Here is a 15,518-nt window from a genome sequence, read left to right as displayed (position 1 = left end):
ATTCAGTATTTTCATTGTCTACCTATACTTTTCCAATTCTTAAATGAAGTTCAGTACCACAATAAATTAGTCCTTAATTTACCGAGATAAAAGATACCTAGGTAACCAAAAAAATTAATAAAGCAACAAAAAAGCACAACGATTTGAATTTGATGGAACAATTTAAATTTGTTCCAAATTATTTCTCTAGGTCTAATACTAGTAATCCAACTTAAGTGCATTTAAAAAGTATTAAAAATAATAATTAAGTTTCATCGATTAGTACCTAAAGTGAATTTTCACAATTTTTTTAATTATTTGATAAAATATAATCTCTTACCATTTAATATTTTCTTTCATATATTTTTTCTTAATCTCACTTAAAAAATATAAAATAAAATATCACACTTTACCAAATAATTGAAAAAAAAAAATTCATTCCTACAAATAATTTACATCCTTTATAATTGGAATTGTAAACGCTCATATCAAAAGTAGTATTCATTCTATTTAAGACATAATTTTCATGGGATTAGGAACCCAGATTAATATTTGTCACAATTAGTTCTACGATACCATGATTGCAGATAGATTACTTCGTAAATGTACACGAGAAACAAACGAATGAAAGGTGTTCCAACCCAAGATAGATGATATCCAAAAATTTAGCTTGGGATTAAAACGAAGCTCTTCCTTTTTTTAGAACTTTTTTTACAGAGGAATCTAGGATCTTAGGAGACAAAACATAAGCCCAGCCGTCAGTCTCAGACAGCTAATTACATTCAAGTTACCAATGGACATCTTGCCAGAATATCATGATTTGCCATTTGCCATTTGCCAACAAAATCTGAAGTTCCGAAACAGGATGAAATTTCCGCTCATCTCTGCTGTCAGCAAGAGAATAGATGAAGGCATTATACAGTCATGTATTAGGCTATTAGCATAACATAAACATAATTAGATGAAAAAGGAGTCAAGTCTTGGGCTTTTTGGTGGTATCGGAGTTTGATGGCTCAGCTTTCCTCTTAATTCCCAGGAAGTGCTCTACCTGAAACAAGTGAAAAACGAACTTTAATAAGAAAATATGCATCTGTTCAAATTGAATGCAAATTATGCTTAAAGATGGGTAGGACTCAACCACATGCTAGGTAACTATAACATTCACCATCTCTAACACTAAAAACTGATTTGAAGTTCCAGGATCAAAGATACTGAACAAGCTCCAAATGTAATCAGCATAGAGCAGTGCATAAAACAAGATTACAGTAGTATGCTTCTACACTCGAATCAAAAGTGCGTCTCAGATTTCCTAGGAATTCTAAACATTCCTACAAATAGCATTCACCTATACAGGAAACAAGATATATCAATTTTTGAAGGGTAAGCATTCAAATGTATTTCTTCTAGCCTTAAAAAATCATATATCTTTTAGCTTAAAGCTACCACAAGAATTCACTGGGACACTTGAACATTCATAGGTCATGGCAGTTTGGCAGGGCTTGTTATAACAATACTTGGAATGAAAACCAAATATAATATAATAGAATCTTGAGAAAATGAAAATGCAACAAATATGGTGAGATGCAGTTATACCTATGTATATCCTTATTGTAGTTTCCTTCTTGGTTTAATGCAAAATTATGCACGACAGAACAAAATATTGCACGCTTTATATTACCTTCCGATCACCAAGCATGGGTGTTAAGCCCCCAGGAAGATCCTTCTCAACTGTAGCAAAACCGCTTTTTGGGTCGCTAGTTTGTCTGTGAATAAAAACAACTTCCGTGAGTATATTGACTGAGAAAATGAGAGAAAGAGAAAACCTACCATGAAAATATTTGCTATATTTATTTAAATATTGAAATTATCAGAAATGTGCACAATACAGGAAAAAAACACTTTAATTTAACTGGGATATCAGTCAGGAAAAATACTAGTTTTTCATCAGATTCCAACTGCCAGCACAATCTGATGATGTTTTGGTTTTGAGGTTTGTAGCTTAGTTGATAGCATAACAGATCTCAAAAACAGTAAAACACTTCTTTAAGAAAACGTAGTTCTGGAATTTCGGAGAGAGTTCAGATGCAGAGACAGAAGAATTTATCACTGACAAAACCAGGATAAGAGAGTTTGTTTCAAGCTGAAAACAATTTAGACTTTCAGTGAATACTGGAAATCAAACATAAGATACACTATTATAGTAGTTGGGGTTTTGAAATGAGAAGTGAATTTATCAGACAGTAGACAAAGAGAAAAAATTTCATTGGATACATTTTCCAGAGCAACCCTTAATGGACATGGATCCAATCATATTGGTACAGTGAAGACAAGGAATTTGTCGGAGCAATAAATACATCCCTCATATGTTTCAAGCCAAATATTATTCCACTGTATATTGGAATTCAAATATGAGATAGCTTTTGATGTTTTGAGATGAGAGTAATTTTATCCAAGTAGCCAAACAAAAACAAGTTCACCACCTACAGAACTGCTAATATGCAATGCCAAACACTTATCCCAGCATGAAATGAAGGCTCTGAAAAGAGTAATAATGTGGAAATATAAAATGAAATAAGTAGAAAACGGAGCAGGAAACCAATCATATACTAATTGTAATCTGACAAGGAATCTTTCAACATAATAGAAATACCCCTCAGGTGATGAGTAGTGTTGTTTGAGGGCACCTATATCCCCAAACAACTACACTTTTAAAAAGCAGCCTAAACCTATGCTATATCTATTATCTAGGTAACTCTTGTACAGAAAACCATAAATGAGATATAGAACAGTAAACTAACACCAGCAACTGGTGTTCTAAGCATTCAAACATTAGTGTTCTAACTGCAACATGTTACTGAAAAAAGAAGTATCCTTTAGGGGAAGGGAGAAATTATAGTCTCAATTTAAGAAAGCATGTCCCTCATTGCAGCTCCAACTTTTTTCACCAATCCAGGAATTTTATTAAAAGTACATAACAACTAATTTTATTGAAAATTCAGCAAATTTTAGTCTTTGAAGTCAAGAACATACCCTGGTTTGACATGACCACTAAGAACAAGGTAAGGAGTCTGCAATCGAGCTTGAGTCTCCCTCATTCTCTCCACGGACAGTGAGGGAGTATCTGAACTCTTCATCTGCTTCATCTTCAATTCTTCTTGATATTGCTTCATACGCTTTTCTTGCTTCATCTTACCAGGTCCTTTACCATGAAATTTATGAGAAAGCATCCGAAAGGCTTCCTTTGGAGTCAACTGCAGCAGTAGAGGGGAAATCAAATTAAGATCTGATGTTCCACTACAATTTCCAAATAAAACATTGTAATGTATAGTGCGAGGCATTGACTAAAAATACTCAAACGTGTGTAAACTTAAATATCAAAAAATAAAAACACAAACCTAAATATACACACATGCTGTTAAGTACTTAAGGAAGGTGAGGAGCCACACCTTAAAAACTAACTATTAAGGAGGAAGAACGACTTTACTTAAATACAATATCAACCATCCCTTACTATTTGATTTGGGACTTTGGGCACCCCATAATACCCAAGTACCTAACAACACACCGGCCCTAAAGAACCGACGTATTTCGTATTTACCATAATCCAACCTAAAGGTAGCCCTTTGCCACCGACAACCTAGTCTCTAATACCATTGTTAACCACCCAAGAAAATGGGGAACCACACCTTAAAGCTAACTATTAAAATGGAAGAACCACTCCCCTTAAATACAACGTCAAGTATCTCATACTATTCGATGTTGGACTTTGGACACTGCATAATACCCAAGTCCCTAACACATACATGCAAAAGAATTGCACTACTCACATATTTACAAAATGTCATCATTCCTATTGGCTATTAGAAGAAATCACACCATAACCTACACATATCAATAGAGCATACAGACATAGACCAACTGCATCTGGGAACTGTGGGCTCTATTTATGTTCCCCCAATAAAATGATTACCTGACAGTGCTTCATTTCACCTAGTTATCCTCCCTTAAAATTTTGGATTTCTATGCTCAAATGAATTGATATGGAACTACTCAGTTATAAAACAGCAACATTGACTAGGTATTAGTAGACTGAGGTCAAACTCGTAATGTTTTGGTATCAGCTCATTCAATGCAAATTAATGTGAATCTTTTTTCATCCCTGAACCTAAATAATATTAGAAAAGAAAATTATAATTAAAGCAAAAGATAAGGACATGTAAGACTCACAATTCTCCCAAATTCATCTGTTCTCTCAATGCGAATCTCCTTTTTCTTTTGTTCTTCCTTTCCTTCATCATCTACGATCCCAACCAATTTGCTTTTCTTCTTGTCCATGTTTCTGCCACCCCATTCAATGCTTTCTTTAAGTGTCCCTCTGTCTTTAAGCAGTTTCAATGCCCCTGACAATCCTTTCCCCACAGCTACTTCATGGATAGTTTCATCGGGAACTACCTCTTCCTTGTCTTCTGAATCAGGTTGTTCATCCACATTTGTTTCTTTAACTTCAGTCCACCCACCAGCCTCATCAGTCTTTCCTTCGTCAGGAGCATTTGCATTTGCATTTGCACTTGCATCTTCATCATCATGCATGAAAACATCCTCGCTTTCTGGCTTACGTGCTTCTGAAAAAATAGAAAGTTATAATGTCATATACCTATTATCAACTTTCTCTTTAGATAATTTATTCTCCAACAGTTCCATGAGCTTACTGCTCATAATTATTGCACCCTGAACATAAATGTCAACAAGAACACGACAGAAGACTGTCAAAAGAACAACAGAACTCGTATAAGCCAGAGAATACTTATGATCAAATACAGCATTTTGCTTGCTAATTGATCCGAATATCTTGAACATCCAAAAACATGTCTAAAGCACAAGAAAGATAATGGTTAGATTTTATATTTAATAAGGGAACTCACACTTCTGGGGATATAATTAAATAAGAAATACACAATTGTAATTTACCTTCGTCAATCTGGAGACGACCAACAAATTCTTCCATCTCAGTGAAGACCACCTTGTTTTCCCGTGATTCTCCGGCTCCAGTGTTTTGATCATCTACAGTCTCATCATTGTGATTTGATGTGGCCAGCTTTGCAATAGCTTGAGGACCAAATATCCCTTGTTCCTGCTTTTTGACAGCTAGTCTTCTTGCTCTTTCTAAGGATTTGCGAAGATCTTCATCATCATCAGCAAAAACTGGAGTTTCATCTTCCTCTGTCCTCATAGTGTTTGTTTGTCCTAAACGAAGTAATTTGGAGGCTTCATCTGCCTTAGCATAAGCAGCCTCATAAGCATTCTTCCTCCTCTCAGCCTCCAATCTTTCTTGCTCAGCCTTGATAGCTTGCCTCCTTGCATCTTTCCGAGAACCAAGATCACCAACACCCAATCCTGCAGATATAGCCTCAGCTTCAAGGGCATTGACGTCAAGCTTATCTTTCTTGCGCAAAGATTTTTTCTTCTTGGGCTTCTTAAATTGAAGCATTTCTTCATGAGTAAAGTAATCTGATGATACCTTTCCCGATGAATTAAGATCTTCAAAAGTATTTGTTGAAACACCTGTCAACCTTCTTCGCAACTGGCAATAGGGATAACAAGGATATGCATCAGATACATCATGTGACCAAAACAGTTCTGAGCTGTATCCAAGAGGAAGAAGTGATAATAAAAGAATAATAGATAGGTATCGATGTAAACGATAAGAAAACAATCTTCTGGTCATAGCAAGCTCCTATACCCAGAAAATTCGATCTCTATCTTTAACTGATCTCAACATGTTTCATATATATGTAACTGGGGAAAAAATCATAACCAACCTCTTCAAGTTTCTTTTCGGCTTCACCTGAGAATCTTCCCTTTTCATCCAAAGTTATACCCTGAATAAAAAAATAACTCAGAGGAGTCAAAGCATTGAAAGAAAGAATCCGCAGAACATCTATGGCTATGGAATGTGCTGGACCCCTGGGCCTCTCCATTAGTCTAGGAAGGAAAATAGAGGTCACAATGTATCAGGCCACGTGGTATACCAAAAAAGGAATGTGAATATTCAAATTGGGGGATTATAATTGAATGTGAGAGAATGATGTGAAAAGAGAAATTTAAAAAAAAATATTAGTGAGGGTACCTCCACTTTCCAAGACAAAAATAGAGAGAGAGAGAGAGAGAGAGATTTTTTTAAATTTTATCCTGTTCTTTACTATAATTTTCTGAAATAATTTTCATTTTCTCTTCATCAAAGCAATTGAAGAGAAGATTCCCCCTTTTTTCTCCTCTCTTCATTTTCTTTTAGGCAGGAAGGAACAAGACCTCAAAGTGCCTGTGCTCTGTATTATTGAATTCTCGGAATTTATTGTAATATTCCTATTCTTAAAAGTTTTTTTTTTTAAATCTATGCTGTGCTGTTTCTCCCTCCTAAGAGAACAGGAATTGCAATACTTAGTATACTTCAGTGACTCGTGCTCTAGACCATCAGAATGTAAAAAGAAAGAAAAGCTTACTTCTTCTGAAGCTGGATCATCATATTTGGCAAGTATTTTCTTCTCCACAGAGGGATCATCATTGAACCTGAAATTGAGAGCCAAGCTTCATGAAAGTTCTGATTTATATTTTAACCCTTATTTTCATAATAATAATAATAATAATACATATACTGGTCAACCTACTTATCATCATATATGCCCGTTTTCTTTTTTGCAGCTTTATAGGCCTCATCTCGTCGTTTTTGCTCTCCAAGCTCCACATTCTCAAGCATATCAACATCTGCCATGTGAGAACAAAAAACTCATGTCATTAACAGATTTCGTACTTGAATACTATAAAATGAACCAACTAGAGTACCTTCATTAATATCACCATCTGCTAGTATTGGCTGATCTTTGATGGTCAGAACCACTGTCCCACCTTCCACAACTTTCTCAATGCCATGAAGAACTTTCACCCCCGCAAGATTATCTGCCAAATGCAGTCAACATACATTGTTTAACCCCATAATTATCAACAATCAGAGATATGCGGCATCATCAATGAGTCTCAAATGACAATAAATCCAATTTTGTAGCAGTTCTATTGCAGAGTTTATCACAACTAATAATTGTGTCAGTATCGTTGAAGTTAAGCTTTATTCTTGAATAATTTTTCTTAGCAATATTTGAAATTGTAAGAATAGAGAAATTATAAAATTTATATTATTTAGAAAAAAAAAATTTGATAAGGGTTTCCCTATACAAAAGCAAAACAAAACAAAAGATTTCCTTATAAAGATCAAGAACTTTACACCAAAAATAGATGCTAGACATCTAATCCTATCCCATAAAGCATGCTTACTAAAAGATCTGTAATTGAAGGGGTGTGCATTATGCTCCGACCAAATAGTCGAAATAGTAGCACAAGAATTTTGCCTCTTTTCTACTACCACAATCCCAGTTAACAGGACTTGGACTAGGGTTACAGGGCACACCCAACATTCATCAAAGATGCTAAATAAATTGTTTCATAAAACAACAGCTATAGGACAATGAAAAACATATGTAAATTTGACTCTGAATTTGCCCACATAACACACACACCAGGAGAGAAACTCGTATAATTTAAACATTCTTTATATCATTTTATTTTACAAGGGACTATCTTTTAGTAAATATGTGATGATGCTTAAAATACTGCTCCTTAGATAATTATATGAATCCGTTATTTTTTTTGATAATGAATCCATTATGCTTTATTAATTATTTAAACTCATTTATCTACAATATAATTTTCTGTATCCACATATTTGAAAGGTGCAGAAGTAGCCAACTTATATCATCTTTAGCATTTAGAAAAGCTCCATGTCATGGTTTGCACAAATGCTTGTAGCTTTAAATCCGAAACATGGTTTTAGTATTTCAAAACAATGCTTGTCTCCTGAAGCTTTAACCCAAACTATGGTTTTGGGATATCAGAAACTACACCTTAACATAAAAAGTCTGCAGCTGTTTCCTAAAGGTTTTCCAAAAATGCCAACAAATCGAGTGTTCGAAATAGTAAGGGTGCATTTGGCACACGTTTTTATTTTCTGTCTTTATTTTCAGTGTTTTCGGCTTTTAGGATTTTATGAAGGAAAAGGAGAAAACACTAAAAACAATAAAATCCTATTTTCTGTTTTCCCCTCTTGTTTTCTCTTTTTCCTTCACAAATTTTAAGAACAGAAAATTCTGAAAATGAAAATAGACGATGAAAATGCAAATCAGGCGCACCTTAAGTTTCCAACTTATCATTTTTCATTGATGGGGAGGATGAAAATAAGGAAAGAAATATACCAACAGTGTCTTGAGCTGTATCCTCATCTTCACTTCCCTCTACAGCAATGTTGTCCTATAAAAAATTGTGTTTCACTGATTACATATGTAAATTGTGAAAATACCAATTTGCAAACATATTGTATTTGAAGATAAAGAAACTAACCTGCTCCTCAAACATCTTTGAGCGTTGTAACACTCGTTCCTTTTCAAGCTTACGGCTTTTATTGACCCATGACGAGATCTCCGAGGCAGTTTCTGATTGCTTCTTTGTCCTCGTTTCTTTCATCCTTAAAAAGAATATTGCCAAAAGAATAAATTTCATATAACAATAAACCAACAGGTTGACATAAAATGCTAGTATCAACATTCAAGACAGATAAAATTCAAACAACAAACAACAACAAAGCCTTGTCCCACTAGGTGGGGTCGGCTACATGAATCAAACGACGCCATTGAGTTCTGTCATGTATCATGTCTACAGAGAAACCGTTTACATGTAGATCTCGTTTGACCATCTCATGGATGGTCTTCCTCTGCCTCTCACCCCTTGTCCATCTTCCATCTCATCCACCCTCCTGACTGGGTGTTCTGTCGGTCTTCTTCCCACATGTACAAACCACCTGAGACGCGATTCTACCATCTTTTCAATGAGAAAATTATTTTATGAAATATTCAAATGGTAAGGGAGGAATGGGAAGGGAACAGGTGACTGGAATCATTGAGCTGAATTTTGAAGGTTTCAAGAAAAGAAGAAAGGAAATGGATTTGTTCTGAGGAAAAGAGTATACTTCTGTTTTAGTAATGACAAGTACCTTCCTTTCTCTGTACTTATAATACCCACAAATAACACTCCCTCAGTGCCTTCCCTTGTTCTTCCCTACTGCTAAAAGAACCTCCATATTATAACTGGTCTACCGTCTATATATACAAACTTTTGGCTAATATTCATATTCATATACCTTGCTGAATCACTGTTATCTTTAATTAATTACTCATTACTTATGCTTCAAAAGAGTACATGAGTAATACTTACATCAGAGGAGTTCAATGTATATATTTAGAAAAAGGTTCAAAATGCACCAAACTTCAGAGGAGGTAAATGTATTTACCTTAATTATATGATATATGATAGTATGAATGTATGATACAATAAAAATCCTTGCACTTAAAACAAAAAAATAAATAATTCAAAACTCATATCAAGGGTAAGAATATTTTAGGAATATGAAAACCATCTATCTTACAAGAAAAATATTATAGTAAAGGATAGTTCTACAATGGCATTCTATACAACCTGGTGATACAAAATGAAGTGAATTCTACCATCCTTGTGATGACATAGCAATAAAGTATTGGGTGTAGTTTATAAGCAATCTCAATGACGCTACACAAACTAATTAAGCAGAAAGACCCAAGCAAAACAAAATGACATTCATTTTTTAACCTTTAAAAAGAAAGGACTTTACCATTCCTTTTATTCTGGTTCTAATACAGAAGCACTAGATGTTAACATCAACTTATTGTATTATTCTATGTAGCTTCCTTAAATCTTTCCACTATGTTAAATGTTACTTGTTACATGTTCTACTGATTTGATAGCATGGCAAGACATGCTATTTGCTTAACCGACATCTTAAAAACAAAAACTTCAAAGAAAATACTTTTGAACGTTCTCTATAATGTAGTACGTAAGTTATCAAAAGTTATCTCTTAATAAGAGTATCCTAAAACAAAGAGTTTCATATTTCCTGCTTCCTACAAAAGAACTCCTGACATCATGAACATAATCCCAATAGTAATAAACTTTCCAGAAGCAAAAAGCAATACATCTCAAACTTATATCGCAAATTAAACCAGTTGATAAGAGTTCAAACTACAAAAATAAGTAACTAAATAAATAAATGCAAGCAAACTTATCAAGTAAGAACAAATCAACTTACTTCAGGATGCGCTCTTCAAGTTCTGCTGATGACAGATGTGCTGAGGATTCACCATCTTTCTCATCTTCGTTGAGCTTTGAAGCCTTTGCTATCTTGCCCACCTCTTCTTCTCTCTTGTCATCATAGTCTGCTCTATCATCATTACTCAATTCATAATCATCCTCGTGAGTCTTTCTACTTCCTCTATCTCTTGACCTTTCCTTATTATCTCGATCTGTATCCCTCTCCTTCTCTCTAATTTTATCCTTCCCCTTATCCTTGTCTCCATTATCTCTATAGCTTTCCCTCTCCTTCTCTCGATCCCTATGCTTCTCGCGCTCCCTCTCCTTCGCCTTGTCCCTTTCTCTATCCCTATCCCTACTCTTCTCTTTTCCCTTTTCCTTCTCGCGTGCCCGATCACTCTCTTTCTCTGCCTCGCGATCTTTTTCTTTATCCTTACTCCTGTCCTTCTTATCCCTGTCCCTCTCGCGCTCTTTCTCCCTATACTTCTCTCTATCATAATCTTTGTCCCTAGCCTTACTATCTTTTCCCCTGTCCTTCTCACGCTCGTCCCTATCCTCCTTCTTCCGTTCCCTGCCAGCCACTCTGTCCTTCTCTACCTCTCTCGCCTCGTCGGTAGTCCTCTTTGGATGTTCCCTGTCTTTACTTCGATGATGTTCCTTCTCATCTCCTCGGCTACTCTTCTTCCTATCCTTACTTCTGTGCTTGCTAGACTTCTCATCCAAATCATCATCATATTGCTCTCTCACCGGAGAATCATCTTTATCAATTTTACCTTCACGGGCCTCGTACCGCGATTCAGACCACTCCACATCCATGATAACCTCTACAGATAGAACCAGACTAATATATAACCACAACCCTATTTCAAAAACTAGAGTGAATTCTTAAGTTAAAGTTAACGAATTAGAAAAGCTAGTAAAGAAGGACATTGCGAATGCCTTAAAACATTGAATGACGAAGAAGAGGAAGAGTTTGATGGAACCCTTTGAAGACGAAAAGAGCTTACCTCTCTCGAGAGGTTTCAAATTGACGAAGGTCGCTGCGCCGCTGGAAGACAGAGTCACCGTCGCCGGAGATGGGAAGATGCGATGCTGCCTGTTCCTGTCTCAGCCACACAGTCGGCGGAGATTCGGGAACTTTAGAAGTGCGAGCTGAGAACAAAGGATGCAACGAAAGAAAGGATCAAAGAGAATTAAATTTCAATTCTCTTGAACGGTTTTTTCTTTTTTTGGGTCGATAATTCTCTTGAACGGTTGAACCTTGTTATTTCTTTTTTTCTTTTTTTTTTTGTCAGGATTATTTCTAATTCTCAACATTTTAGGGAAATATAAATCCGGTGTTACTGTAGAAGTGTTTTCCGTGATAAGCCCAATCGAGTTGGGCCGTTGGCTGAATAGAACACCATCTGACCTTTTTTTTTTTTTTTTTCGTGAAACATATCGCATGTTAATCATTTTTAAACTAATCGATTTGGGTTGGGCGAGGGATAAACTCACTCTTCATTCTTTTTTTACCTCTTTTTTTTCTTCTCCTTCCTCTTCTCTTTTTCTCTTCTTTAGACCATTATCATTACTACCTACCTCCACAATCTTAAAAATTAAAACATTTCTTGCATTAATCTTGACAATATCAATAAAGCTAATACATACATTATTAATAATTTAGCATATACTTCATGCATATGCAAGAAGACAAGATTTGAGGACAACCAAAAGTCTCGGCAACGAGCTTAAATGCCATACCAGATGCCATGTGGGGGCACTCGTTGGGGTAGAGTAAGAGCGCCAGCTTTTGGTAGCGCTTGCGGAGAACGGAGACAGAAGCGAAAGGCTCAGCATCTAGGACGGTGTACCAGTCAAGGAAGGAGGAGTTGTTAACAGCGGTGAGGCGAAGGATGGTGAGGGGCGGCGAGGATCATGGTGACGCTAGGGATACTTGAGGCGAGACGCTAGATGCGCTTGGCATAATTGAAGGCGGCGTTGAGGTCTTTAGAGGAAGTGAAGTTGGACTCTGCCAGAGACTTGAGGCGGACGAGGGCTATTGAGCTCTGGTTCAGTGAGCTTGAGACAGAAAGGCGCGAACTATTGATGGAGGTTGGGCGAGGAGGAGAAGGAGAAGAAGAGGAGGAAGAGGGAACCACAGTGGTAGTGGCTGTCAGTGGTGAAATAGAGGGATAAGATGGTGGTTCTAGATATGGCATGATGGAAGAAGAAAAAGGGAAGAAGAGGAAAGGAAGAGGAAGAAGAAAAGAGAGGTTGGTTCGGCGATGGTGATGCGGAGATGATAGTGGTGAAAGTGAAACTCGATGATGACAGTGATGGAGATGATGGTGACTGGCCGAAGAAAAAGGAGAAGAAGAGGATGAAGAAAAGGGGGAAGAAGTGGATAAGAGAAGAAGATGAGAGTTTTTTTACTTTTTGCAGGGAGGAAATTTTTAGTCCCTACAACTATTTGGAGTTGACATTGACATTGTTAATTGACACATCAGACTCAATCTGACACGTCAAACGGAAAACTATTTACTAACCAATAGCAGAGGTCGATCTGTCTATTTTTCTTAATGGGTGGGGGTTTGGCTGAGTTTTAAGGATGATTAAGGACTTAAGGTGTGCGATGTCTCACGGAAAAAAGGTTAGTGGCCAAAAAGGATATTTACCATACTTTTTATTATTTGAGGTAAATACCAAATCGATACCCGAAAGATTATGGTGCTAACAAAATTGTACCTGACTTTTATTATTGACAAAATAGTCCTTAAAAAATTTTAAAATTTGACAAGTGTGCCCCGAGTTCGCCAGACACATTTCCGGTGAACACGATGTCAATGTGGCCAACCCCCTAACCCTAATCCCTCCCCCTCCCCCTCCCTCTCCAACGTAGCTTTGAATCCTATCCGTGCAGCACACTCTCTTCCCAGAGATCTCGAATTTATTCCACTCTCTTTTTTTCCCTTTTCAAAAGCTTAATACAAAACTAAAATAATATATCAGTTCAATTTGGATTGGTTAGATTCGATTCAGTTCATAATCAGGGCAGAGTTTTCTGCGAGTAATGGAGATTTTTTTGGATTGTTCTAATTCATTTTCTTGCCAAAGCTAAAATTCAGGGTTGCGATTAATCTCGTACTTCCATTGGTACCTGACTTCCCCTAACATGAGAATCAAGGAGCTTGGCATCAGTAAAATTGGAACTTGAAGCGAATCGGATTGAAGAGGCATCTGGTCGAAAAAGGGTTCTCTATAGAGAAGAGGTTGAGGGAGAATGGAGGCTGATGAGGTGCAGATGAGGTGGTGGGCCTAGGGAGGAAGGTGGCCGAAGAGCATGGTCTATTTAAATTTAAAATTGTTTGTTGTGTTAACTAACATTATATTTATTACTATAAATTATTATTATTATTATTATTATTATTATTATTATTATTATTATTATTATTATTATTATTTAATAAATAAATAAATAGATAATGTACTAATAGTGTGTCCTAATAGAATTTTTTTGCTATGTTAAAATTTAGCTAAGTAATCCTAAATTCCTAATTTTGAGTGTGAACATTCCACCTAAGCATTAATCGGGTCTAGCCATGGCAGCGAGTAGTGCTATATTATATCTGGAGACAATTAGAGGACTTTAACATCCTAAATCATGGTAGTAATTTATTTTAATTTTTTATTATTGAAATAAAATTGATTTGAAAAAGGTTAAGAGACTAGAATTCATAACAAAAAAAAAAATATTTATGAATGAAATTAAATATGAATGGAATTAAAAATGCAGTATATATAAATAAAGAGGTATTTAGTTATTGGTGAAAAATTAATATACTTCTAATGCCGAATTGGGATTAACTAGGACAAAAGTAAAGTATTGGGTCGAACTCTTTTTTGGTGTCAAGGTAATAGCTATGAATAGTCATCGACTACCAGTAAAGGGTAGAAGAATGCGACGTATTATGGGACATACAATGCATTACAGACGTATGATCATTACGCTTTAACCGGGTTATTCTATTCTACCTCTTAAAAAGAAATGAACTTAAATCAAAATATTTAATAGCATGGCGATACATTTATTCAAAACTTTTACTTCGAGCACACACAATGGAGTCGTACACAGTCAAGTCAAATCCAATCCACGAAATAATTTGAACTATGGATAACATCGTTGTGATAAAGGCCGTAATGTCAGAGGAATCATTACCGCAGGACATATAGGTGGAGGTCATAAACGTCTATACCGTAAAATTAATTTTCGCCGAATTGAAAAAGAAAGGACTCCATCGGTCTTTAAAAATTACATTTTAAATCTAAAGAGGCATATGAGGACATTTTTATGGCTAAAAGTAAATTTTCTCATGTCCTTATTTGGATTTAGTTATAGGGATTGCGAAAACATTGTAAATCCAAAGAATTAGGTAAGAAAGTAAGAGAGTTAATGGGAGAAGTGAAGGAGGTGGGATTTTTTTGTTTACTAGAGTAAGTAGAAAAAAAATCTCAAGTTAATGATCAATATAGATATCACAAATTGTTGTGGAGAGTTCTAAAAATTACTAGTAAAGATGAGGAGTGCTAAGAGCTAGTAGAATTTGTGATGTTTAGCCATCAATTAGTCATTATTAATATTTTCAATGGTGTAAGATGACATCTAATAGTATAAAATTAATCATTTTTTCTTTGATTGTTAAGTGTTGGCCAAATTTTAACAAAAATACTAGTTCCTAAACTTTCTCTTAAAAGATAATTGAGCAATAAATTAAGTACGAGAAAGTTAAAAATTTTTGTCAATTGATGTGGCCACCTTGGCCATGAAGCCATATGCTACAACAAGTTTCTGTAAGCTTCGGCCAAGGGAGTGATAGAGGAGGAAAAATGGGGAACGTGATTGAGAGCCGAGCAGTTTGGTAGAAGAATCGAGGAACATAAAGAAAATAATACCCAAATATTCCTAAAAAATTATGGTTGGTAAGAAAGATCAAGAAAACCAATGGCAGTTAGGTTGATCAAGGGATTTAATACTCTCAGTGCAGGAGGGTAATTCTCACATTGGTGGTGAGAAATAAGAGGTTCAAAAAACATAAAGAAGGTAGGTGCTGAGTCAGGTGAAGCAATAGATTATAGTTAGACAAAACAGTAGTAGAGATATTAATGAAATTGGGAAGGTCAGATTGGATGTTGAAAATGTTTTTCTTTTGCGTCAAATTGAAGGAACATTTTCCAGCTAAACTGATGTAGAAGGAAAGTCTTTTGTCAAGGAAGGTAGAAAATTAAAGAGTAATACTCTAAATAAGTCCCCAAAGAATTTACGGTTGGACAGATTT

General features: G+C 35.6%; 1 protein-coding gene across 2 annotated transcripts; it reads right to left on the bottom strand.

Moving 5' to 3' along the window:
- Nucleotides 1–465: 465 nt before the first annotated feature.
- On the bottom strand, nucleotides 466–11,568 carry DOT2 (SART-1 family). 2 transcript variants are annotated; one of them, XM_016341416.3, is made up of 13 exons: nucleotides 11,211–11,568; nucleotides 10,202–11,027; nucleotides 8,425–8,548; nucleotides 8,280–8,334; nucleotides 6,820–6,933; nucleotides 6,645–6,741; nucleotides 6,480–6,546; nucleotides 5,799–5,858; nucleotides 4,948–5,560; nucleotides 4,207–4,601; nucleotides 3,010–3,230; nucleotides 1,658–1,742; nucleotides 466–1,027 (listed from the first exon to the last, which is right to left on the bottom strand). In XM_016341416.3, exons 2-13 carry the CDS (start codon nucleotides 11,017–11,019, stop codon nucleotides 953–955), a joined length of 2,724 nt encoding a protein of 907 aa, XP_016196902.1. In that variant the 5' UTR covers nucleotides 11,020–11,027; nucleotides 11,211–11,568; the 3' UTR covers nucleotides 466–952. The 2 variants fall into 2 exon arrangements, with proteins under 2 accessions (XP_016196902.1, XP_088339791.1); XM_088483665.1 differs by having other exon boundaries at nucleotides 10,202–11,063; nucleotides 11,211–11,539.
- Nucleotides 11,569–15,518: the final 3,950 nt, after the last annotated feature.

This window comes from Arachis ipaensis, chromosome B4, assembly GCF_059453495.1.
Source record: "Arachis ipaensis isolate K30076 ecotype BB chromosome B4, ASM5945349v1, whole genome shotgun sequence".
NCBI lineage: Eukaryota > Viridiplantae > Streptophyta > Magnoliopsida > Fabales > Fabaceae > Arachis > Arachis ipaensis.
The sequence above is the reverse complement of the archived record's forward strand: the minus strand, read 5'-3'. Positions and strand labels throughout refer to the sequence as shown.

What these genes read in the sequence shown, in the direction of transcription:
- DOT2 (XM_016341416.3), bottom strand. Translation starts at nt 11,019, where the DNA reads ATGGATGTGGAGTGGTCTGAATCGCGGTACGAGGCCCGTGAAGGTAAA. An exon ending in ATGATCCAGCTTCAGAAGAA is followed by an intron (nt 5,859 to 6,479) that starts GTAAGCTTTTCT and finishes TTTTTTATTCAG; the next exon opens with GGTATAACTTTGGATGAAAA. An exon ending in CCATGCTTGGTGATCGGAAG is followed by an intron (nt 1,028 to 1,657) that starts GTAATATAAAGC and finishes CACTTGTTTCAG; the next exon opens with GTAGAGCACTTCCTGGGAAT.